This window comes from Nuphar pumila, chromosome 5 (genome assembly GCF_984573655.1).
Source record: "Nuphar pumila chromosome 5, dmNupPumi1.hap1.1, whole genome shotgun sequence".
Lineage (NCBI taxonomy): Eukaryota > Viridiplantae > Streptophyta > Magnoliopsida > Nymphaeales > Nymphaeaceae > Nuphar > Nuphar pumila.
In genome coordinates, this window is record NC_143253.1 from 35,944,732 (window position 1) to 35,972,627 (window position 27,896).

At 37.6% G+C, this 27,896-nt stretch overlaps 1 protein-coding gene across 1 annotated transcript in view; it reads left to right on the top strand.

Annotated features, from left to right (window-relative positions):
• Nucleotides 1-27,620, top strand: part of LOC149837368 (phototropic-responsive NPH3 family protein NPY1-like) — a 31,031-nt gene extending 3,411 nt beyond the window's left edge. Inside the window, exons 3-5 of the mRNA XM_090007352.1 lie at nt 1,866-1,935; nt 25,508-26,698; nt 26,874-27,620. Of these exons, the coding sequence (XP_089863478.1) occupies nt 1,866-1,935; nt 25,508-26,698; nt 26,874-27,452 (1,840 nt within the window). The 3' untranslated portion in view covers nt 27,453-27,620. The remainder of the gene's footprint in view (nt 1-1,865; nt 1,936-25,507; nt 26,699-26,873) is intronic.
• The last annotated feature ends 276 nt before the right edge of the window (nt 27,621-27,896 follow it).

The following is a 27,896-nucleotide window of genomic DNA, read 5'->3' on the forward strand; positions in this document are numbered from 1 at the left end:
GTATGGAATTTCACATCATGGGATTAATGATCAAGAGTATCCACTTTGTGATAGGGATCATATCTTTCGTTTTTGATAGATGATCGAAAAAGCTTAAAGTAGTGAATTACATTGCGTGACAATTGGAACCCAAGCCAGAGATTTATGACTCTATCTTTCCACGTGAGATTGGATTCCAGAATAGTCCATCTTGCTAAATACTTTGCCATTGCATTGTATGACTTAGGAACCAATTCCACTCAAAAGCAGTCAAATTTATAAATCAAATCCATAACCAGTCTATCAACAAAGCCTGGTTTACCTCTACCCTCAATTTGATTATCTACAATATGAAAAGGTCTCTTTGAGAAGGCTCCATGATGATCTTCTTTGAGGAATCAATTGGCAGTAGCAGTTGTGCCTGCCTGTCCCATTCTCATTGATATGTTGTTTTGTCCCCACTACTGCAGCTGACATATAAGAATTGACCAGAGCTGTCTCTTACTATAAAACATATCTTTGTTCCAAGTATGTTGTGGAATTTTTTTTTGAAGGGAAAGGTGTATTTGAGGGGCAAAGAAATCAAGAGCTTTAGGTGTGACTTTTACACTTTTATTCTATTGATTCCAGCTTCTCAAGAGGTGTTCTGTAAAGATGTCACTATGTAAAAAAGAAAAAGATTCCATTACAACCAATAATGGTTCTAAAACCATAAGCCCTAAAGGAATTTGTATCAGTTTATTGAGTTTATAGCTCGTAATGTTGTCAAAGGCTTGAAATTCAATTACTTTGATAACTTCATGGACATTAAAATGGCCATTAAAATTGGACTGATATAGTAAGAGATATATGTGGAACAGCTCAATGGTTTTGTGTGCATAGAGGTGAAGAACGATGCTCTTAAATTTGACTTTTCTGACTCGAAACAGATACCTGAATAATGTCATGAAAAGTTACATATTGCGATCATATCCAATATCCTGAAAATTAGTACTCCTAATATATGTGCAGAAAAAAAAACTGATACATGAAAAAATACTCATCATATCTCTACACCGTTGCATGTGTTAGTTGACCAATTAAATGATGAAACAGATTTTGCTTTATCATTCAAGTATAACTTGAAAGCATGGGTGATATATGAAATTATGGAAATTATGAGTTAGACACGAGAATTGGATCACAGTACAACTTATTTATCATAAGAAAATATTTAGAAGTGATAATCATCATGATTGCCTATCAGAAGGCATTCCATTTAACTCATAATGGATGCAATCTAGACTTACATCTGTATCACAGATGACATATCTATGCCTTTTTTAAAACTTTAATATTCTTTGGGTGCATGATATTGCTGACCAGCCATTGTACATTTCATATTTACCTTACATGGCGTGACCAAAGTGATACACCTTCTTTGCTCACTTTCTTTTCTTGTACGTTCCATTTCATCTTTTATGCTTCCCTTGAAACAAAATGAACTCCTTCCAGAATACATGAAACATCCATGGTACCTATTAGTATTTCCTAGAGGAATACCAAATATAAACTATTATGTAGAAGCTTAGGTTTACTAATCTCAGCAATGTTTGTGATTTCTCTGACACATTACTTGCCATACCTTGGATCTGATTATCTCAAAATAACAGCTTTCAAGTTAGGTTTTTTCTATTGTTTGTTTGGTGTTAGTAGTTCCACTGTTAGGCATGACATTACTTTGACTAGCACCATGTATCGTTGACTAAAACTATAAACCAATTTTATAAAAATTTGCTTTTTTGTTTATTTGGTTGATTAAAAAACTCCTGCTTTTCATAATAAAACTGATTTTGTCCAATGAGTTTCTCTTTCAGACATTAATTTATGATACTTTATTCATGCAGGTTTGTGGCATCAGAGTTAGCAACTGACATCATTGTAATTGTTGAAGAAGTTAAATTCTACTTGCATAAGGTATTGATCTTTGTTTCTATTTGGACAAGTCTCATCATAGATGGAGACATCTATTGCAATGCTGATTATCTATGAACATTATTATACCTTAAATTGTTAGTTCCTGCGCCTGATTTTTTCCAAGGTTGCTAGATTAGGAAGCAAAAACGAGAAATAATACAAGAAGCAGAAGCGAGGAGCGATGCATTTTAAAATGTATAGGAAGCGTGAAGCGAGAAATATATATATATATATATATATATATATATATATATATATATATATATATATATATATATATATATATAAAAGAATTGAATTAGAATCGAAATAGAACACAAATAAAAACTAAAATAAAAGTGACTATTCTTAAATGTCATGGTTTTTAGTGTAAGAATTACATTTTTAACAACAACAACAACTACGCCTTCATCCCAAAACAATTGGGGTCGGCGATATGAACCAAAAAAGAAAATCATTTTGGGTCTTCCACGTGAATCCTTCTCCTCCAATCATTTCTATCCAATGCCATGTTTTCGGTGAGGTTTAAAGCAGAGTTACCGGAAGCGCCTAGGTAAAAGGGGAAGCGTGCTTCGAAAGCGCGAAACGTCGCGCTTCCGAAGCGTGAGGGGAAGCGTCCCCCTTTTTTGGGAAGCACGCTTTCCTTTTATGGGAAGCACACTTCCCCATTTTTTCATTTTTTTCGCTTTCCCCTCGCTTCCGGTTTGCTTCCTAGGTCGCTTCCGAGACGGTTCAAAATTTTCTTCTAAGTGGTCCTATACTTCCCCGCTTCCTAAATTTTTGAAAGTGCCTCGCTTCTCTTATCGCTTCCCGCTCCCGCTTCCTCGAGGTTCAAAGCATTCATATCCTTTCCTATCATCTCCATCCATGTCTTCCTAGGCCTACCCCGGCCTCTTTTAACTAATATATTTTCCCATTTCTCCATCCTTCTAACTGGAGCATCATTAGGCCTTTGCCGAATATGTCCAAACCACCATAAACGATTCTCTCTCATCTTATTTTCAATGGGTGCGACACCTACCTTCTTACGTATCTCCTCGTTCCGAATCTTATCTTTTATTGTATTTCCACACATCCATCTAAGCATACGCATCTCAGCTACACTCATTTTTTGAATATGATGTCTCTTGGCAGCCCAACATTCCGTACTATATAGTAAAGCATGCCTAATAGTCGTCCTATAAAACTTTCTCATCAACCGCAATGGCATTCTACGATCGCACAACACTCCAGTTGCACTTTTCCATTTCATCTACCCAACCTTTATCCTATGATTTACATCTCCATCCATACTTTTGAATGATATATCCTAAATATTTAAAACAATCATCCACCGATATTTCTTGCTCACCAAGCTTCACTACACTCCCATCACTATTTCGTTGCTTACTAAATCGATATTCCATATATTCTGTCTTACTCTTACTTAACTTAAAACCTCTTGCTTCCAATGTCTGTCTCCATAATTCTAACTTAGCATTAACCCATTAATTATACTAATGTATTTGAGAGAAACACCTTTCTTCATCATTGTCCACCAGAGAACATCCCTAGTTACTCTATTGTATGCCTTCTCCAAATCAATAAAAACCATATGCAAATCTTTGTTCCTCTCTCTATTTCTCTCAATAAGTTGTCTAAGAAGATGTATAGCTTCCATAATTGATCTTCCTTGCATAAAACCAAATTGATTTTCCGATATCATGACAACCTTCCTCAACCTAGACTCAATTACCCTCTCCCAAAGTTTCATAGTATGACTTATGAGTTTTATACCACGATAGTTTGTGTAATCTTGTATATCACCCTTATTCTTATATAGAGGCACCAAATTACTTTTCCTCCACTCATTAGACCTCTTATTTGTCCTCTAAATCTTGTTAAAAAGATTTGTCAACCATTCGAAACCTTTTTCTCCTAAGCATTTCCAAGCCTCGATAGGTATATCATCTGGGCCAACTGCCCTTCTTGATTTTATTTTCTTCAAAACCTCTGCAATTTTTTTCTTTAGAATCTTGTGCATGAAGTCGCGATTTATCTCATGAAAAGGAATGAAGAAGTCTCTAAGATCCTGAACATGATTTCCATTAAATAGCTTATCAAAATAATCTTTCCATCTCTCCTTAATCTTCTCATCTTTGACTAAAACGCATTGCATTTCATCTTTGATACATCTAACCATACCCAGATCCCTCGATTTCCTATCTCTCATCTTTGCAAGCCTATAAATATCCTTCTCGCCCTCTTTGGTATCCAACTTGTCATAAACCTCCTTATATACCTTATCCCTTGCGTTTCAAACTACTTTTTTAGCTTTCTTCTTTGCTATCATATACTTCTCCAAATTCTCATTATCACGACTCTTACTTAGATTTCTATAACACTCTCTTTTAACCTTAATAGCTAATTTGACATCCTCGTTCCACCATGCTGTATCCTTACCTAGCGGTGCACCGCCTTTAGACTCACCCAATACCTCCTTAGCCACCTTTCTCATGCCACCCGCTATCTTATTCCACATTGATTCTGAATCCTCTTCGAGACACCAATCAACTTCCTTAACTACCTGCTCTACAAACATTCCTTGTTTAGCTCCTTTCAGTACTCACCACTTAATTCTACGATCTATCCTATGTTTATCCCTTTTGTGGCATTGTCTAATTCTAAGATCTAAAATTAAGACTCTATGTTGTGTAGCTACACTTTCTCCCGATATAACCTTACAATCGATGCAATAACCCCTATCTCTTTCTTCTAAGTAGGAAAAAATCTATCTGACTTGTATTAACCCCACTTTTAAATGTTACTAGGTGAGACGCCTTCTTCCTAAACCAAGTGTTTTCTAAGATCATATCATAGGACAAACCAAAATCTAAAATCCTTTCTTCACTTTCATTTTTTTCTCCTATACCATAGCCTCCATGGATACTCTCAAATCCATCCCTACTAATGCCTACATGTCCATTAAGGTTACCGCCAATGAAAAGCTTTTCTCCATGAGATATCCCTTGTACTACTCTTTCTAAATCTTTCCAAAATTGACGCTTAATGGAATCATCTAAACCTACTTGAGGTGCATAAACACTAATAATATTAATAATATTCGTACCTAATACTAATTTAATAAGTAAAATCCTATCACTCTTCCTACGGACCTCAACTACATTATCTATAAACTCATGACTCATGACAATCCCTACTCCATTCCTATTCCTATTTATTCATGTATAGCAAATCTTATATCCCTAAGGTTCTATCACTTTTGCTTTCTCACATACCCATTTGGTTTCTTGTAGAAATAAAATATCAATCTTTCTCCTACACATAACATCTACTAACTCTACCAACTTACCAGTTAAAGACTCTATGTTTCAAGTATCTAACCTAATTTTATGGTCTTGGACCAACTTCTTTACCCCCACCCGTCCAACAAAGTGAGGGAACCCTTGCCTATTTGACACCACACCCGGGCGCCGGTGTGACGCGTCGCTTCTGGGCGACGACCTAGCAACCCTTGCCCATTTATCACTGCCTCCGGGCCTATAGAGTACAACGCGTCGCTCAGTAGAGAACGCCCCAACGAAATTCTCATATTGGTTCATATTCATAGGGTATGACTAAGTTTTTATGCTGGCTGTCATTGGCCTACCGCAACCCTCCTCCTTTATCCGGGCTTGGGACCGGCAATGTATAACTAAACAGTTATACACATGCGGAGTTAAGAATTACATTTTTAACAAAATCTAAAAATGATGACCGCCAATTTGGAGAAAGCACACGGAAGTGAGTGAGAAGCGTGAGAGGACACACAAAAAACATGAAAAGAACATATAAGAAAAATAGATGAAGTGTGTGAAAAACATAAGAGAAGAGTGGAAGAATCGAGATTCTCATCATGTTTTGGAAGCGAAGAGTATTGTGCATCCGAAGCGAGTCCCACCTTTCTAAGAAGCTTTCGGTAACTCTGATTTTTTCTATGTTAACACTTTTATTTTCATGCTTGAATTAAATAGTTTTTCAGCAAAACATTCCTTGTATGAAAAGTGATATGCATTTGTTTTTTTAGCACCAAAACCAGAAGGTATGTTTAGGATACTGTCATCAGGGGGATCTGTTGTAGGATGGAGATTGATTTTCATCTCACATAATTAAAGACTCACGAAGATAGAAAAACCATTTTATGGTCCTGCAAATCAAACCTATTTTGATGAGTCTTGTTTTTTGTATTTATGTCAATGTCGTGACAATCTACCTTTGTCTTGATTTTTTTACCTTTCTTTTTTCCTCTCTTTTGATAGCCAAATATCATAAACGTGAATGGACCCCAAAATGTTCAGTTTGAAAAACCAAAATATGACAAGGAAATCTAATATGGTGTTGTCATTGATAATTTCAAATTTATTTTGAATCCGCACTTGTGGAGGGGTGACAACGAATTTTCCTATAACGGTTGGGTTACATCACGGATCTGCATTAAGCCCTTTCCTATTTGCTATAGTGATGGATGAGCTTACGAGACCAATTCAAGAAAATGTGACGTGGTGTATGTTGTTTGTTGATGATATTGTTTTGATTGATGAGTCTAGAGCTGAGGTTAATGCTAAGTTAGAATTATGGAGACAAACATTGGAAGCAAGAGGTTTTAAGTTGAGTAAGAGTAAGACAGAATATATGGAATGTCGGTTTAGTAAGCAACGAAGTAGTGATGGGAGTGTAGTGAAGCTTGGTGAACTAGAAATATCGGTGGATGACTGTTTCAAATATTTGGGATTTATCATTCAAAAGTATGGAGAAATTGATGGAGATGTAAATCATAGGATAAAGGTTGGGTAGATGAAATGGAAAAGTGTAACTGGAGTGTTGTGCGATCGTAGAATGCCATTGCGGTTGAAGGGAAAGTTTTATAGGACGACAATTAGGCTCGCTTTACTATGTACCGGCTGCCAAGAGACATCATATTCAAAAAATGAGTGTAGCTGAGATGTGTATGCTTAGATGAATGTGTGAAAATACAATAAAAGATAAGATTCGAAACGAGGAGATACGTAAGAAGGTAGGTGTTGCATCCATTGAAAATAAGATGAGAGATAATCGTTTACGGTGGTTTGGACATATTCAGCAAAGGCCTAATGATGCTCCAGTTAGAAGGATGGAGAAATGGGAAAATATATTAGTTAAAAGAGGTTGAGGTAGGCCTAAGAAGACTTGGATGGAGATGATAGGAAATGATATGAATGCTTTGAACCTCACCGAGGACATGGCATTAGATAGAAATGATTGGAGGAGAAGGATTCATGTGGAAGACCCATAATGATTTTCTTTTTTGGTTCATATCGCCGACCCCAATTGTTTTGGGATGAAGGCGTAGTTGTTGTTTGTTGTTGTTGCTAGATCAAAACACCATCAAGGAGGGAGCTGTTTTTTTTCATTGGGGAAACATCACAAACAAAATTTATTAAAAGGTCATGATGAGGTATCACTATATGTTAAATTTGTGAGAAACACATTAAGCACACGCAAATGGAAAAAGTTCCTTTGCGTTTTTAATCTGTTCTATTATTATATGATTATGAAAAGCGATTATATTTCCTATATGGCAGCAAACCACCTAGGTCTGAACCTTGGTTACTTAACTTGTACATACTCCAACTTGGACCTGATAGATACCTACTTAGGTATGTGCAAATATATGTGGCTGTGTTCAACTTGGATACAACTTTATCCAACCATGGTCCCCTCTCAGACTGGCGCTAAAATAAATTTAAACCCATTTGGATCAAATAGTTCTTTTATAGCGGTAGGTGAGCCTAGCTCCCAATGTCCATTTTTAGATGACTATTAAAATCTCCTCATATCTTCAAATTATTTTTTTTTTAAGAGAAATGCTGGGGGTTTGCCCCTAAATATATTAATGACTAAGAATCAAATTACATAAGATCATCTGGCGATGGATGCCAATCCGAAGGTTTATCCTTCCAACAAAGGTAACTATGTTTCCTTAATAACAAGAGAACCTGACCCATAGCTTCAAACGGGCACTTGAGGACCACGGCCCTAACACAAAAAATGGAGACAAGAGAAGATGCTAAGGTGGACCAACCACGGCTTTCAATAGCAGCAGAAATTAGCCTGCACCATGTGGGATTGTTGGACATCACCTGCACGCTTATCCCGGTCGGAAGAACATTGAGAAAGTAACCACACACCTTCAGGGATTGCAACCTGCTGGCATCTAACTCCTCCAATAATCAAAATTATTTCGTTATTGTAAGCAGCAAAGGAGACCATGACACTCTCCGAATGTTACAGAGGCCAATCTTATTGTGATCAGGTCAGAATAGGGTGCACTCCGTAACCAGCTTGGCACTGTAGAAAAGACATGCCAAAGGTGCCATGTCCGCAGACCAATCCAACGCAGCAAAGTGTTCCACAGATTCGGACCAGATTTTATAAACCACCATCTCTCGACTAGGCTGCTCTCCTTCATGATAGCATAAATTACGATAGGACCAATGCACACATGAAACACTACATCCCAACACCTCTTTAGCCAAGGAAACTGAAATTTGATCACCATCCACCATTTAATCTCTCATACCCCTGTGTGGGATTCTCCTTTTACCAAATTTTCCACATAAATTTCCATATGTATTGAGAAACGCTACACAGGAAAAACAGATGCAAATTGCTTTCCCCTTCTTTGCAGCACTAGGCACTTATTAGGCAGTGTTACACCAAACAAGTGCAACCAGTCCTGAGTCAATGGTTTTGGTGACATGCCACAAAAACCACCCAAACTGCTCTTGGGGCTATCCCTTTCGCCCAAACCTGATTATGCCAAAGACATTAATCACCCTCTTTGTGGATAGAATCCCATATTTCTCTTCTAGAGCCTTTAGCTGCAACACAATTACCTTTCTGCCATAATTCATCCTGTCCTTAAGATAATTGAAAGGTGAAATAGCTGGACCAAACTCCATCTAAAAAGGTAATGGAGCATAAACATCAGTACCAAAAAACCTCCCATACCTTCAGAGACAAGTACCTTCTTGATGTTTGAAAGACTCTTGTAAGACTCAGAAAGATAGTGCAGAAGTTGTGGACCATTCCAAGGATCTGTCCAAAATCTAGTACGACGCCCGCCATGCACTTTACAAGACTTGATTACCTCAATATGCTCCCAGCCCCTCACGATACCCTCCCAAGCGCCAGAACCAGCAGGTGAAGAAACTCCTCAAAAGCTTCTATTTTTCAGATATTTATTTCTCATGAAGTCTGCCCATAGGGAGTCTCTGCAGTACACCTCAATTGCCAACTCAGCCAAATTGGCGATATTAACTTCCTCCACCCTACAAAACCCAATCCCACGGTTTACAAAGGGCACCCCATGATAAAAGGTGTGGCCTCCTCTTTGAATCCGAATCCATCCAAAGGAATTTTTTAAACATTGTCTCCATTTGATTTATGACCTTCTTTGGTACCCTGAAGGAGAGCAACCGAAAAACAGGAATACTAGAGAGAGTATTCATAATCAATAGAACTCTACTTGCATACAAAAGGAATCTTACCACCCCTCTATGCTTTGCTGGATTTTTGCAAGAATATTTTTGCAAGAATATTTTGGCAAGAAACCCGCTTTAAGCTTCCCCACACAGAGGCAGCCCCAAATATTTAATGGGCAGCTCTTTGGCTTGCCATCCCGACAAACTAGAAAGTCATGAAGCATAGGAAGAGGTAATATTCAAAGGAATAAAGACAAATTTAGAGTTATTCACTTTCATACCTGCTGCTGATTCAAATTCATTTAAAACACCTTGAAGCAATAGCTATTCATAGGCTTGCTAAAGAGAAGCACATCATCCATGGAGAAAAGATGGGAAATAAAGTGTCATGTGGGATGCCAACACACTCCAATTCACCGTTATCAATACCCAGTTTCAATCTACGAGAAAGCATCTCTATAACCGCCAAAAATAGACAAGGAGAGATGAGATCTCCTTGTTTGGTACCACAAGAGCTAGTGAACTTCTTATCGGGAGTGCCATTCTCCACAACTCTAAACAATGTCGAGGAAGGACAAAGCATCACTTTCTGAACCCATGATGGATTAAATCCTATGTCACATGGGTGCGGGGATGCAGCACTTCCAAAAAACCTGGGTGCGAGGGTGCGGCAAAAAAAAAAAAAATATATATATATATATATATATATATATATATATATATATATATATATATATATATATATATATATATAGGACTTATAACCAATTTTTTTTTTGCTGGTGTGTTTGTTTGAAGACTTGTTACCCACGTTCTGCTTGTTGTGTACTTTGGCGCAATGGGACAAAATTGATGAACCGAAAGGATTGGCAATCTGATCAACCCAGCCTGTTGCGTTCTGCTGATTGTCATGATTCAATCATGTCTGAAACTCCCTGGTCTTCACGAAAAAAAAATAAGCGAAAGGTTTGATGTGGTTTGTTGGAGAGAGAGTCTTCACGAGGCCTACGGCTCCACTGCCACGCCATTGCCTAGGGTTCTTCAAATTTCATTTTATATACAGTTGGACACAGATCTCCAATCTGGACTATGGATGACAGCTAAAAGAAATTTATTGGATTTGGCATGTGGAAAAGAGAGGTCTACACCAGGTTACAGCTAGAGCACCCATCTCGTTAGGAGAAAAGTGAATACTAATAGCCACCAAGGGTACCACCACCATTATCATTTATTATGGAGAGAGAAAATCATTGCCGAAGAAAGATCTGGATGGTTGAAGGATAAAGACTTCAAAAGGCTCTTGAATTTTGGTTTTAATTTTTGAGGAAGATGGATCATCATTTCCAAGTTAACAATATGTTTTCCAACGCTGCGAATTCATTGTTTGGAGGCAGGAATAGCATGGGATGCCAACAAAGCTCGTTAGATGTTGTGGGCACAAGTGCTCCCTTTATAAAACAAGAGCAGCAGCAAGCAGGCATCAACTGTTTTGTTCTTTCATTCTCTCATCACTACCTGCAGGGATCCAGCAAGGGGTGGGGAGAGGTGAAGAATCTGGAAGTCCTCGTCAGGGAATAGGCAACTCTGAAGAGACCGAAGCTATCAAGGCCAAAATCAAAATCAAAATCCAGCAAGGGGCGGGTCCCGCTACGCGGTCAGCTGTTAGCAGATTTTTTTTTTAAAATTTCGCAGCCCATTTCACAGGGCAAAATTAAAAAAAAATCAAAAAATTGGACCAAAATGACCCTGGGTGCGGTCAATGCACCCAGGGTCAGGTTGACCGCACCCGGTGCCGCACCCGCATCGCGTCGCGTCGACGGGGTGCGGCACCTGTCTGGCCGAATCCCTGTGACATAGATTAGATCCCAATAGGAGAAGGGAGTTTTTAAAAAAAACTCCAAGATATTGTTAAAATATGTATATATATTCGTAATATAATGAATATATATATATATATATATATATATATATATTATAGAATTACTAGAATACGAGAACTGAAAATATGAGAACTAATGTGTGAACCATGATTTTCATGAATTTTTTGTTCTTTTCTTTTGAATATAACCATACATATATGCTTGGTTTTATAAGAACACACCCTTGAATCATCCTATTTTGATGCATAAACAAAATTTTTTGAAGGCTTTAAAATCAATGGCTCACAATCTTTATAAATATTCAATCTTTCAAAAATCACATTTTTTCATAAAAAATACACGATCCAATAGTTGATTCCTAGCAAATTCACCATGCCAAGCACATCCACATGGTTGAATTTGCAAAAAAAGTGTTGGAAATGCCCATATTTCTAGTTCTCATATTCTAGTGACTCATATATATATATAATTTTATGGTAATAAGTAATGCTTGCCAAGGGCATTTTAGTCTTTTTACTTTTTGTATATAGGTATGTACTGAAATATGCAAAAAAACAAATACAAAGTGCACAAACACTATTACAAGTCTAATAAAAAACATTATAAAAGCACTACACAAACACAAAGTGCATACACACGACTTCCATGAGACAAAACAATAACACAAGAACATAAAAAATATAATCTTTATTAAGTAGAATGCTTAGGAAAATCATTGAAAACAAATACACAATTAGTCTAGCTGTCCAACCAAGGTTGTATCATACCATATCGTACTATACGATATGTATCATTACTTTTGGGTTTTGTGATACGATACGAGTGTGTATCATACTTGTATTGAGTGTATTATGCATTAGATACACCTCCAACACTTTAAAAAGGCCAAAAGATACTTTTTTTTCATTTTGGGTTTTAAATACCTTTTGAGGGTCGACTTTTTTATTTGTCTAGAGGCCATTATAAGTTCATTTTCACTCTTTTTTCACCTAAAGAAGTGAGTTAAGGTAAAAAAAATGCATTTACACCATTTTTTCACTCAAGAAAATGTCTTAAGGTAAAAAATATTTATTATGAGTAAAATTAGAAAGCTGCTCTCTAAAAACATTTTACGAAAATTAAAGATCTATTTCAAGGTAGAAATCAGGCTCCACACTCCAACAAAGATGGCATCTGATGATCATGCATGACAATGAAACACTGAAGTAATGAGTGAAAACCGATTGAAAATTGAGTGCAACTATTGCCGTAATATTTTTGTTTATGTAATATGAAAGGATGAGTCTTATGACGTATTCTTAATTGCAAGATAACTTCTCACCCTTCAATCTTTCTTCATCTTCAACACACTTAGTCAAGCGGTCATTGCAGGATCACTCATCATTATGTATATTGTAAGAGATCTTGAAGGTCTATATTCAGTAGGCGATGAGGCCAAAATCAGATGGACTAAAAAAAAAATTGAAATTATGAACTTTGTGACATTCAACTAAGATGCAAAGTCTTCTATTTTTAAAATGTGACTATCAACATAGTATTTTATAGACATTAACTTGGACATTAGAGTACTGGCTCTAGCCTTATTAAAAGTGATAAATTAATCATCAATGGCTCCAAGAAATTGTGTCATTGTCCTACAGTGACAGATGATGCCTCGAATGTCCTTAGCCACTATTTATTGTAAAAGCAATAGGTTAGGTCTACTCAAGCGCTCTCGCTTCTCATGGTAGCCTTCTAATCGGTTGTGCTTTGCTCTGTAAAAGTTGTTAGTTCTAGGAGTCAAATCTAGGTTATAACCCAGAATAAATAATACTATTTCTTTTCAATCCAAAAAATTAAATCCATCTAAGATGGAAATATTATTAGAATTGTCAATGATCAATAAACATAAAACTACAAGAACAAAACGAGAAGACCATATAAATGCTCAAACGTGACTCATGTTGAAAAGGTAAAATTGAGACCCTTTATTATTCACCTTTTCTGAGACAAGCATAATAGGGTCACTATCATTCTACTTTAGTGAAAATGATAATACCCAAAGTTGCTTTAACTCCTCAAGTCTTAAGGAATTGATTTCAATTGATGAAACTAGCAAATCATGTGACCAGAAGCAATTCGGCACTTTGCCTTTGGGTAAGAACATGCTTCATAGGTTGATGCACACCTATCATTATAACATGTGTAAATTTAGAACACAATGACATACCTTTGGGTAGAATCAATGTTTCATCAAGTCACACATAATCATAATATTAAATTTTAACACTGTCTAAAAAAACCTTAATCAATTGGTGATTGCATCAGTTAGTTAATTAAGATCTTTTAACGTAATATACTTGTATTATAGAGCATGCCCATGCACTTATGACAATGCATGTATATTCATGATAAACTATGTATAATAATATAAAAAACACAAATTTATGCTTCATCTCATATGTACAAATAAAATTTTGATGAAACATATCACATATATCATGAATTTAGTCATAATTCATGCTTAAATATCATGGATAACTGAAAACAAATAAAATGCATACAAGAGTCATGCATCTATGATAATAAATACACATAAAGCATAAAAAATGACAAAGACATGTTGTTATAGGTATTACCCGGGGTCCTTGTGCTAAAACCAGTTAAAAAATACCATGAACCGGTCTGAAACTACCTCAAACTAGTCAAGAAAGACCTTAATTGGTCTGAAATACGTACTAAATCTTATAAACCCCTAAAATCAAATAAGAAAATCAATGTTTTTCTTATATACAAAAAAATAAGGTCTCCTCATGCAGGAACCAGTGAAAAACCTTTCAAAACCAATCAAAAAAAGTTCTGAATCGGTCCCAAAATGCACAATATCCATCATAGAACCGATTCTGCTCCTTAAAAAGGGTAAACTAAGCTTGGATCCAATTTCAAACTTTATCTGACTTAGTTCAGATCTAGATCTAGATTTAATGGGTCTCGGTTAGACTAGATCTCAAGTCTGAATCCTCGACCCATAACTGGTCTGAATCCAAGTTAGATTGGATCTCATGTCAGATTCGGATCCTGGACACAATTCAGATCCAAACTCTGTTTAAACGAATCTCGGGTTGGATCCAAATCCTAAACTGGATCGGGTTCATATCCGATCTACCCAGTCCCAACAACTGGTTCGAGTGAGATCAAGCCCCCGTCGGGTTGGGTCCCTAAACCCACCTACTGGGTTCGAGTCCAGGACCGGATCCACGGGTCGACTAAGACCTGTTCTACCCTAAAAAAAGGATAATAGATTCGGGTCTGGATCAGGTCCAGCCGGATTGGGTTTTCATTGTAGCTTTAATGCTATAGTGAAAATTGGGGGCACCCCCCCCCCCCCCCCCAAAAAAAAAAAACACGCATTGTAGCTACAATGCGTGTTTTGGGGTTACGATTGAGCATCGTGTGGTGCTCAGTCGGGGTGTATGGTCACGCCGTACATGATGTATAGGGTGTACGACATGCCCGTACATCCCACTGACCCCGAAACATGCACTGTAGCTACAGTGCGTGTTCCGGGGAGAACACGCAACACGTGAAAACCCGACGTTTCACTTTCAGAAAAATGAATGTGAAACGTCAGAGTTTCTTGCCCCCCCTTCCCTGCCCTTCTAGCGCCGACTATCGCCTCTTGCGTCTGGCCCAATTACCGTCGATGGTGATCGATCTCAAACGACTAGCCACTGTCAAACTGAGTCATCGTCGGAGGCTGTGGTGGTGCAAAAATGCAGTCATATAGGGTTTGAGCAAACCCCATCAACTAGCTACTTCGGCCGCCACTAGATTCCACCGTCGACGGCGATGGCCGATAACCGGAGGGCTGTCACCGTCATCCATAGTCCCCCAACTTCGGTGGTGGTGACTTGTACTGCCCCCGGCAACAATAGCGGTGGAAAGGTGGTTCGGATGGAGCTAAAACCCCATCCACCAATTGCACAACCCAGACGGCCACTATCCACAGGCACAACTGAAGTGAGGAGTGTGGGGCTCATAACTCAGTGATGGTGAAAAACAAATGGAAAATACAACTTACCGGAAGCTGCCAACGTCGGTCCGGTCTAAGCTTGTATAGACGTGGCGGGTCGACGTTCTCCTCAGCTCATTGACACCCTCGATGAGCCTTTAGGTCAAAAGGTGAGCAGGAGCCTTGAACCAATGAGAGATCACATAAATTGCTCCCATAAAGCTACGTTGAATCTCCTTGTATAATGGGAGAAGAGTGAGGTTAGATGCATGACATTCTTGCATGTGAACCATTCACGTTCTTAAATTGAACCTAAGCTTTTCACATTCACCTAACAGCCCTTTTCACTCTTATTTTTGTCTTTTGGTGTGCCCTGTGTATCAAACCAGGTTACATCCAGTTGAACCTAATCCAAAAAGTCCAACAGCCACAGCTTCCTCTTCAGCATCATGCCAACGCACCCTAAAAGAACACCCTCCATAAAAAGCTCTGGGCCACCCATGACCAAGGACTTTATTTTGCCACCACTTGAGCCCCTGAATAATAGTCCCACTTAATAATCATAGGCACCCGAATTTCACCAAAAAACACTCCTATAATCTCCTAGAGACAACACAGTTAATGAAAATGTGTGTGTTTTTATGACGAGGAACCCTCAAACTCTGGGTGGGGTTCCATGACCATCCTGCATTATGTGGCCCACTTCTGAAAGCTACGGACACACCAGTGGGGTTCGATCCGGTGTCACCACCTCGCCGGCCACACGGCCGACCCGGTGGTGGTAGTTAATGAAAATGTGTTGATTAGATTCTTGTTTGACACCCACACAACACAACAATTAGCTAAGGGAATGCTACACTTTTGAAGCCTATCCAGTGTAGGAAGTCTTTGTTCACAGGCTAGAAACACAGTCCAGCACGCTCTAGGTAGGACATTCAGGGAACCTGGCCCTAGTTTTATCCAAAATCTTACCTCACTGGACAGAGTCAAAGGGCATGTTCTCCCACATAAGCAAGTCCAGATTAGAAGAGATATGGAGTTAATAAGAGCAGGATCAACCAAGAACCAGTACTATTTATGTACCTAGCAACACTTGTACCTGGATTGTAGGGTTTAGAGCTTGCATCAATAACTTTGGAGTTGAAATTCTTTTAAAAAACATTTTTTAAATAATGAGCAAGCTCAGCTCAAGCTCAACTTATCATAAGAAACAGACCAGATATGATTTTTTGGTTGTTTTAACCGGACTTTCCTATGTATTTAGCTGATTTGGATCTGATTCGTTTGCATCCCTATTTACCAAGAGTTGGGCATTTAAAATGCATTCATATAAAGTAGCCAGTTGAATATAATAACCAAATATTCGATTTAATTCTTTAAATAGATGATAAATTAGTGGCATTTTTTGAAAATTTGTTCTTGAATAAATTTAAAATTTTTACAAAAACAAGCATATCTTTTAGAAATTTACATATTCTCGTTTGGTTGATGATAATTCTCAAACACCCGCCTCCTTCAATTATAAGTAGTTTACCATGATTATTGTCACAAGTTCAAACTTCACCCTTGAAATTTGCCTTGTGCCGGCACGAGGGTCGTCCCGACCTCGTTCGGCATCTCAGCAACGGAAGACTTTCTTTGACACAAGCAGAATGTAAGGAACCCAACACTTGTACTATTCACACATATAATACAATTCTCTCAAGTCTGACTTGCATGCCTTGCAATGCACACACATGTCTTCAAGCATCCTGTCCTTTGGGTCGCACCCCTTGGTGAACGCAGGCGCCTCCTCGCCCAATGCCATCAACCGTCACTTGGGTCGCACCCCTTGGCGAACGCGGGCGCCTCCTCACCACACGTCGTCAACCGTCCGAATGTCGCACCTCATTCCGCGCATGCCTCCCCACCTGCCGCCGTGCACGCTGCCGCACACGCTCCTGTGCATGCCGTGCGTTGTGCATGCCGCCGCACAGGCTACCGCACACACTACTGCACATGCTGCGGCGTAGGCCGCGAGCTGCGCAGGCCGCGAGCTGCTCATGCCGCGCGCGCTGCGCATGATTTATTGAGGGTCTGACAAGCCTTCTCCACTAGATGAATCCAACGTCCTCATCGGATTGATCTTTTTTAAGTAGGCTTGGATCAAATCCTCAAACTGTCATAAAGTAGTGTCATTCTCCCATGTTGCTTCCTCTATCGGGAGTCCTTTCCATTTGACTATGAAGTAAGTCCTCTGATTCTTCTTGCTTTGGCCCTCCACCCTTCGGTCCATGATGAACTCAGCTGACATCGACCCTGGTCCTTCTGCTTCGCTACCTCATGAGGAGTGAAGGGTTGTTGCCCCGTTGCCAACTCAAAGGGACTTTGACCTGTCGTCGAGGTCTGTTGCAGATTATAGCAGAATTGAGCAATGTCCAGCAAATCCACTCAATTTTGCTGGGTGACCAACACGTAATGCCTGAGATATTCCTCCAACAGAGCATTAATACGTTCTGTTTGACCATCTGTTTGTGGATGATTGCTTGTCGAGAAGTGAGCCCATCATCTCAAACAAGGTAGTCCAAAACTTCCATGTGAATCGTACAACACGATCACTCATAATGTTCAGCGGCAATCCCCAATACTTCACAATATGTTTCAGAAACAATTGTGCAGTAATCTCTGTTGTGCATTCCTTTGGAGCAGGAATGAACGTTGTATACTTTGAAAACCTATCCGCCATGACCATAATCGATATAAATCCTTCCACATTGGGCAATCCATAAATGAAATCCATTGATATGCTCTCGCATGGTCTGGTCGGCGTTGGTAGGGGCTCCAGCAATCTAGCAACCTTTTTCTTCTCTGTCTTGTCTTGTTGGCATACAAGACAAGTCCTGATATATAAGTCAATGTCTTTTTCCATCCTCGGAAGGTAATAACTAGATAATAAGAGAGCCATCGTACGCTCCTGTCCGGGATGCCCCGCCCATGGGGTGTCATGTGCCTCCTTTAGTAACAACTTACTCTAGCCGCCACCATTAGGCACATAGGGTCGCCTTCCTTTAGCATAGAGAACACCATCTTTTGTCCAAAACCGCCTTGTCACACCCTCTTCCACTTGCTTCAACAAGCGGATAGTGACGGGATCCTTCTGAGTTTCTTCCTTCAAACTCTGCAAGATATCTCCAGATACTTGCGTGATTGAAGCGACAACCACCTCAGGTTCCTCCTTGCGGCTTAAGGCATCAGCTACCAAATTTTTCCTCCCTGGCTTATACTGCAACTCAAAGTCGAACTCTGCCAAGAAGTCTTGCCATCTAGCCTGTTTTGGCGTTAACTTCTTTTGAATCGCAAAGCAACTTGTAGCAACATTGTTTGTCCGAACTATGAACTTGGAGTCGAACAAGTAGTGCCTCCATGTTCGTAGGCAATGTATCATCGTCGTCATCTTTTTCTCATGAACAGAGTACCACCTCTCTGTATCATTGAGTTTCCGACTTTCAAAGGCAATTGGGTGTCCCTCCTGGACCAGCACCCCTTCTATTGCAAAGTCTGATGCATCAGTGTGGACTTCAAAAGCTTTTCTAAAATTCAGCAACTGAAGGATGGGTTCTGACGTTATCACCCTCTTCAACTTAGTGAATGCCTCCTGACATTCAGCAGACCAATCCCAGGTCTTGTCTTTTCTGAGCAACTCAGTAAGCGCCACTGTCTTCTTAGAGTAACTCTTCACGAACTTACGATAATAGTTCGTAAGGTCAAGTTGCATTGTTCTTGTTTTATAGTAGATGCTTGATGATCTCTTATGCAACTTATAGAAACATAAATGCTTTATATGTGATTTTATGGTTGTATTTTGTGCAATTCTCATTGTTTCATATGATATGATTTTTTTAGAATTTTTGCTAATATTTTTTGTTTTTTTATTTTTTGGATTTTTAAAAAAATTTATGATACCCCCAATTGTTTTGGGATGAAGGCGTAGTTGTTGTTGTTGTAAAAAAATTTATGATACATTTACGATACGATATGGTGTTACTGAAAGTGCACTAGGATCGAGGCAACGAGCACTAGAGGGGGGGTGAATAGTGCTTTTAAAACTTTCTGCGGAATATTGAATGATTTTGCAAATCTCAAAGCAAACACACAAAGAACACAAGATTTTATCCTGGTTCGGTCAAACCTGACCTACATCCAGTCCCCAAGCAAAACCCGCTTGAGATTTTCCACTATCAACCTTGTAAACTACAAGATCACACAGACCATAACCGGTCCCACTTTCAGTAACAATCCCACTGAAAGCAAACAACTCTTTTACACCAAGGAGTCCTTTTTACACAAAATAAATAAGAACTTACAATACAACTTATGAGCCTTCCTTTTGAATGCAACTGAGATGCAATTGACTTTTGAGGTTGTTGAAACACTCTACTCACGAATTCACTATCTCTCAAAGTGATTTGAGTGAAAAACTGAGTGAAAATATCACGTGAGTGAGAAAACAAATACTTGAATGAATAGGAGTGAAAAGCAAGATTCAAATCGATTGAATTGTTGTTTTTGAGTGTAAAATGCACTCATATTTATAGTAAAAAGATTCCATACGTTGAGAGAATGAAAGGGTGTCAAAACTGTCTATTTTGAACGATCAAAACGTTTGAAAAATGAAAAGACACGCCTTTTTGAAGTTTCAGGAAAACGACAAAATTAGTCGACTGAAACATCAGTTAGTCGACTAATAGTTAGTTATTAGTAGACTGACAGTTATCGTCGGTCGACTGATCTGTTAATCGAGCCGTTTGAAAATCTGAACTTTTGAAACTTAGTCGACTGGAGAAAAGTTAGTCGACTGATAATATCATCAGTAGACTGAAAAACCTTTTAGTCGACTGCTGCTAAAAACTTCTGAAAAACAAACATTCTGTTCGGTCGACTGATAAAAAGCATTAGTCGACTACTGCTAAATTTTTCAGAAAACACATGTTCTGTTCAGTCGACTGAAAAACCATTAGTCGACTGCTGCTAATTTTCCAGAAAACAGACATTCTGTCCAGTCGACTGATAAAACCTTCGGTCGACTAATTTGACAAAAATGACTTTTTAGAAAATATGACGCGAAAGGATTAGTCGACTGATAAGTCTATTGGTCGACTAATAAACATGAAAATTTAAGAAAAGAGTTTTCTAAAAAGATTTTCAAAAGAGTTTCTTTTAGAAAAGTTTTTCTAAAGACTTTTAAGGTGAAATGCAACCTAAATATGCACTCTAAGTAAGGCTCTTACAAGAATCTAAGACTTTTAATGAATTAAACATTTGCACACTAGTCTTCAAGGATTCTTCACTGAATTCTTCAATTTCTTCGTAGCCTTAGCTGAAATGCAGTTGATTCCACTTGCTCATCATCAAAACCTTGTACTTGAAATATCATGTATGGCTTCATTGTCGTAACAGTTACTTTGGGCTTGACCGATATGTGCAGCGACACGATACTTACAACCTTGCTTCCAACAACTTTATTGACTAGTTAAATCTATGTTGACTATTCTAAAAGGAACCTAACTTAAAAGAAACCTTTAAGACCAAGGCAAATACAAAAAATATAAAAACAAAAGTAAATACAAAATTGTCCCTACAAGACAGACCTATATACAATAAGTAAAAAGACTAAAATGCCCCTTATGGGCATTATTTATTCTAACAATATATATATATATATATATATATATATATATATATATATATATATTTTAACACCCCCTTAAACTTACGGTGTAAACATTGAAAGTTTGAAAAGACAAAAATAAAACAAAGGGAAGGATCCAAGTCTTCAACGATAATCTTCTCAAAATGGCTGCATTGGCTATCTCCATTCTCATGATGCATCAATGATATAATTTTTTTGTCAACCCATAGCATCTTTAAGAACTTAAAGAGAACAAAACAAAGGTTCTGACTACACAAAGGCAGATATTCTTACCAAATAGTTATTAAGCGAAAAATGGTTTAACCCAATAGTTTAAAAAATAGATATAAAATACATGTATTTAGATTCAAAATAAATATTATATATTTTGAACAAGAATAACTCTGACTAATTCATATATATGAAGTGATGGTTAAGTTTCTCAACAAAACATAGAGATACTATAAACTTAAACAATTTTAAAAATGAATCAAATATGCACCTTAAGCAATAATTTTAAGAGTTTAGAAACATTAGTAACAATTCAAGCAAGGCACAATAACCATTAAGGAAAACACAAGGAATATACTTCAAAATCAATTTTTAAGAATTTCTTGCTTAAATAATTATAACCATAAAATTATACTTTTCATAAATTTTGATTATCGTGGAATTTTGATCACTAAAAAAAAACAAGTGCAAATTAGAAACATAAAAGTGTGTTTTAAAGGCTACAATGAAATACAAAGCAAAGTGGTCACTTATGGACCAAGAACATCCTCACAATATACACAACTCACTTATAGTCACAAGTGCAAAATATAAAATGTTCTCATTAGCAATATGCTTAGAAAAACACTTATTTAGACAAATATTAATAAGATATAAACAATTTTACAATAATGTCTCAAAGGCTTGGGTAAACATTTCAAATAAGATACCAAGACAATATGTATATCAAATGTAAGAACTCAAAGGAGTGTATAATACATGATGAATTAATTAAATTCATATAAAACATGCGAGACAACCAACATGAAACAAATCTCAATATTCTCAACATGTATATCCAACATGCAATTAAAGCATATTTAATGTACATAATAATGCATGAAAATTTTTCAATAAATAAATTAGAAAGTTCATGGAGAGATTTTTAAAAATTCCACGTAACAAAAGGAATGATATTTGCAAATCTCAACACCAATTTTCTCACCACAAGCAACTTCCTCTTTAACCTCCAACTCAAAATCTTCAAAATTCAAGTGTATCGGCGTGTAGGACAAGAGATCAAATACAAATATTAGCAATAACCGTACCAATGATCATGCACTAACAATATTGGCTATATGACAATACAAAGCAACTACAACTACAAGAGGTGCATATCTCTCACCTCACAAATGATTGCAAAACTGCAAACAACATCAATTTTCAATGGGTGCACATAACACACCACACCGATAAAATAAAATCTCTTATCCAAAGAAAAAAATTACTCAAATAAGAAGAAAGAGTGGAGAAAGTTAGAAAGGTAAATACTGTAATGAAGATAAATTGATGTCAATAAGCAAGAAGATTTGAAAAACAATATTCAAATCAAAACAATAACTTTTGCAATAATATGAGATTTAATCAGTAAGAACAAAAATGGTCACAAGCAAATAACAATAGAGCCATCACTAACAAAGAAATTGATAGGAGCATCCAATAAACAACAAAGGCCTAAAAGACAAATGAGTGATACAATTCACTCATAGAACTAGAGGTAAATCAACTAGCAGTGACATCCAAAACATTGACAATCTATACTGATAAGAAGACAAAGGTGCACACATAACTCACCTTAACAACTAAATCTGGCTCCACAACATCGAGGTGCACAAAACAATTGAGTGATGCAACTTACTCATAGAAACAATTGAGTGATGCAACTTACTCATAGAACCAGAGATCAATCAACTATCAGTCAAAGCCAAAACATTGGCAATCTATACTGACAAGAAGTAAGAGGTGCAAACATAACTCACTTCAACAACTAACTATAGCTTCACAACATAAAAGTGCATACAACACACCTCGTTAAGGCCAAACAAATAATAATGGATGTATCAAAAGAAAAGTGATGGACCAAGCCATATAAGGAGGCAAAAAAGAAAACCTTGAAAGACACATTTCAAGGAACAAGAACCAATTTAAGTGAAACCCTCAAATAAGTTTAGAAAAAATTGCAATAAATGCAATCATATGACAAGATAAAATATCCACCAATGAGAGTCTTTAACGTGAATGTTCATCAATAGATACAAAATGGACAAGAACAAAAGTGAGCCACAAAGGATACATTTACAAAACCCACAAAGGGCAAACACAGGAAGGTTCTAAAAAAATACAAATTTTATTAATACCAAGTAAAGAACCAACAAACCTTCAATCACAAACCAAAATATCCACTAATATCAAGTAAACAAACACAAAAGTGTTCTCTAAGGAACACAATCACAAAAACTCACAAAGGGGTACACACAGGAAGGCTCAAAATGTAAAAAATAATATTTTATCGAGTATTGCAAGCACTCAAGAAGTATAATAATTAAAACTCATGTGAGGTAACATGAAAAAACATATAACGTTCATTAAGGAGTCATGAGTCTATGAAGTAGTACAATCACAAGGCACAAACCATTCAAGTGCAATAAAACTACCTCCCAAATGGGCACAATCACAAGGGCCACCAAGAGAACACATAACATAAATATTTTTAATAATTTTAAAAGGCACACTTAAAAAGCATTCATAAACCTCAGACAAACTCATTCATCAATGTGTATATAAGACAATCACAAGTGCACAAGGTATCATATATAAATATGAAAAATCATTTATTGAAATTTCAAGATAACAAGATATCCATGATCATTAAGACCCTAACCACATATAATCTTTAATACTACTTAAAGTATTCTATGTTTCACATAAGAATACAGCAAAGAGAAAAGAAAGTAATTCAAACACAACTTAAGCAAAATCTCATAAAATCATACTTGTGAATGACACACAAAACCTTTTTAAAATGAATATTTCAAATCATTTGAAAATATTTAAAATATTAAAAGACAAAACAAAGTCCAAAAAGAAACGCAATAAGTTTGAAGTTATACATAAGAACATGTTTTGACATTTATAACCATGAAGTGCTCGAGTAAAGCATCTAAGTGCCAAAAAGTACATGCTCAAAAATACTAGATCATATACTTATATATTAAATAAAGAAAGTTCAAGAACCTAAGATTCAAACTATATCTCATAAAAGCATACACATATATAAATATCATTTCACAAAACCAAATAAATATTATAAACCTTATAAAACATTTAATAAAAATAAATCCAACAATATATTTGAAAAGCATTTAAAGATATAGTTTTAACACTGCTGGGATCGACCTGGTTATACTCGGGCCTGGTGTTGATGACATTTGCATTGAACTTGGGTGTGGCCCAAGCTTCTCTTTGTTAGGTTTTGTTTAACTCAGTTAATTAGATTTTTACCTGAGTCTGTCTAGTGTGGATCCAGGTGATGGTATCATTGGGTTCTGGTTTGGTATAGGTCGTTTGATTCTGATCTCAGTTGGTCTATGTCAGGTATGTGCGGACTCTGGTGGGTTGTGTTAAGAGTGATGCCCAAGTAGGCCCACCTCAGTCTGAAGTAGGTCCATGCTGACTGCCTGTTGTTGCCTTGTTTGTGCAATACAAGTGAAGATAAATAAACTTTGATTTAATCATTGTAAGATGGGGTAGTCTAACCTGACCTTATTTCAATTTATCACAATAATTTGGTGGTTTAGTTTTTGTCCAACATGAAGACAAAGCCCCTGACCCACATATGGGTCTGGCCACTTGGTCAAAGGTTGTGGATGTTAGCTGAAGCCTTATAGATTCAAGTATCGGATGATCACTATGTTGCACAAAATTATTTTATCTAGTTTCATATCATGGAGATGGAATATACTGCATATGGCTCTGAATCCTGGGGAAGCATGTGCTATGATGCTTCAGCATGCGTAGGGTGACTTTTCTGATCCTTCCTACATGCAAACAACACTATATGGGTCACTATAATAGTGCATGTCTCTGGATCAAGGTTGTTTACATGTTTAATCATATCAAGTGTACCTAGTACATGCCTCATACCACCGTGTCCAGTTAGGCTTATTTCACAGACAAGTGATGAATAAAAAAATCAGCATTTTGACTGGGGCATACATTGAGCCATTCATGATTCAACTTAATTAGAATACTGAGCGTAGGTCAACATTCTAGATTTAGCATGAAATCTCAAGATAAAATTTAAAATAATTTTTTTTAAGTTTTCTGATTCTTAACAGATTGTATTCCAAAGAAATACACAACCATTGCTTTTAAGAAAGGTGATTGTGTTTCACATATGTTCTCCCACTTAATTTTCCTGTCAGTTTCCCTGTTGAGGCCAATGGACATTGTTCTTAACAAATAGTACTAATAAATGCAGTTCCCTCTTTTATCCAAGAGCAATCGCTTGCAGAAAGCCAATGAAGGAAACACAGATGAAATACAGTTGCCAGATTTTCCTGGTGGACCAAAAGCATTTGAAATCTGTGCCAAATTCTGCTATGGCATGACAGTGACCCTCAATGCCTACAATGTTGTTGTGACTAGATGTGCTGCAGAGTACCTTGAGATGAATGAGGCGGTTGAGAGAGGGAACTTGATCTACAAGATTGAGGTGTTTCTGAGCTCCTGTATCTTCCGAAGCTGGAAAGATTCCATCGTTGTTTTACAGACTACAAAGTCACATTTACCATGGTCTGAGGATTTGAAGGTAGTTGGAAGATGTATTGATTCCATTGCTTCAAGAACATCTGTAGACCCTTCAAAAGTCGATTGGTCGTACACCTATAACAGGAAAAAGGCTGTTCCTGATATAACATGTGCTGCTGATAATGGTGCCAAGTTCCAGCAGAGGTCACACTCGGCAGCTCCCAAGGATTGGTGGATTGAGGATACATGTGAGCTTGAAATTGACCTCTACAAGAGAGTTATGGTTTCCATAAAATCGAAAGGGAGGATGTCTGGCTGTGTGATAGGAGAAGCTTTGAAGGTCTACATTCTTAGATGGTTGCCTGACTTCATGAATCTTAATACTCCTATTTCAGATGGCTATGCTGATTTTGCAGAAAGGAACAGGTCTTTGGTAGAGACAATTATCTGGTTATTGCCCTCTGATAGGGGAGCTTTCTGTTCATGTAGTTTCCTACTAAAATTGTTGAAAGTGGCTGTACTTCTTGGAACAACTGAGGCATCGAGGCAGGATTTGGTGAGAAGAGTTGGTCTGCAGCTAGATGAAGCCTCAGTTGAAGACCTCCTTATCCCATCTTCAGGTCCAGATGGAACTGTTTATGACATTGATCTTATGCAAAGCATAGTTGACAGGTTTACGATGCAGGATCAAATCATAGGGGATCCTTGCCACGTTCAAAGTAATGAAAACAGCACAGAACATGCTTATATTGCTCATCGTTCATGGCTAATTTTTGGTAGATTGATTGATTCTTATCTTGCCGAAGTAGGCCATGATCCTAATCTCTCCCTTTACAAGTTTATCAGTCTCTCGGAGTCTGTACCCGATTCAGCACGACCTGTACATGATGAATTGTACAGGGCAATAGACATTTATCTTAAGGTAAGTGTCCTTGATTTCCGAATCACAGTATAATTCTTAGAATCTCCATGCTATTATTCAACCGATAGTAATGCTCTGAATTTTGATGTGCACCCATTAGTTTGAACTGTATAGCAAATTATAGTTTCCCATTCATGATTCTAGCATTTTGGTAATTCAGTTATGTATTATTTAGGAGCATCCTGGATTGACAAAAGAGGAGAAGAAGAGGGTCTGTGGTTTGATGGATGTTAAGAGGCTTTCAATGGATGCTTGTGTTCATGCAGCACAGAACGAGCGGCTGCCTCTTAGGGTGGTGGTCCAGGTGCTCTTCTATGAGCAGGTAAGAGTAGCGGCTCCCACGCCAACCCCACCAACCGATGTCAGAGAGAGCAGGCTCATTGAAAATGTTCTGAAGGATAGATCTTGCTCGGTGAAGTGCGCGGCCCGACACTGGGAACAGGCAGTTGATGGATGCCAGTTGTTGACTAGGGAGATGTCCTCCATGAAGATTCATGATGATGACAGTATGATGAACCTAGAGATGCAAAGCAAGAAGAGGAAGTCCCTGAAGAAAAATAGTGGCAAGGGCGGGTTTCTGTTGCTGCCGTCGCGATCAAGGAGGATTTTTGACAAGCTGTGGGTAACTAAAGGCCAGGCTGAGAGCAAGAACACTGAGAAATCAGGGATCTCTCAGAGTCCGACCTCAGTGCATCCCTGTGAAGCAAAGTCTGTTGCGTCATCATCAAGGTATAGAAGGTATTCTGTTTCATAGTAGGATTAAGCCAATGGCGCCCGGCAGGGCAGGTCTACAGTTTGTGTTGTGAAGAGATTGAGGTTGTGACAGCTTCTGAGCTGGAGGTGCTTATGCCTGTGTATGCTATTTTGGAGGTTTTTGCTAGAAGGGGATATGCAAGTTTCCCGAGTAGAATGGTTTGGGACAGAATGGTGCAGGTTTTTTTTTTCTGATATAGTTGGAGTGGTTTCTGCCCTTCCCTATTGTTGCACCGTTACTCTCTCTCTCTTAAGCTGTTAAAAATACGGAATTTGACCATATTGTCTTTAAAAAATGGCATGTTTCTGCAAATACTAAGAAATATATCAAAAATACTTTTTATACCCAAAATTACTGATTCCAAACTTATTTAGAATTATTTTTCCCTCACATGTAATATGTGGACCTTCACACTAATATCCTTAGAATCTTCAAAAGATTAAA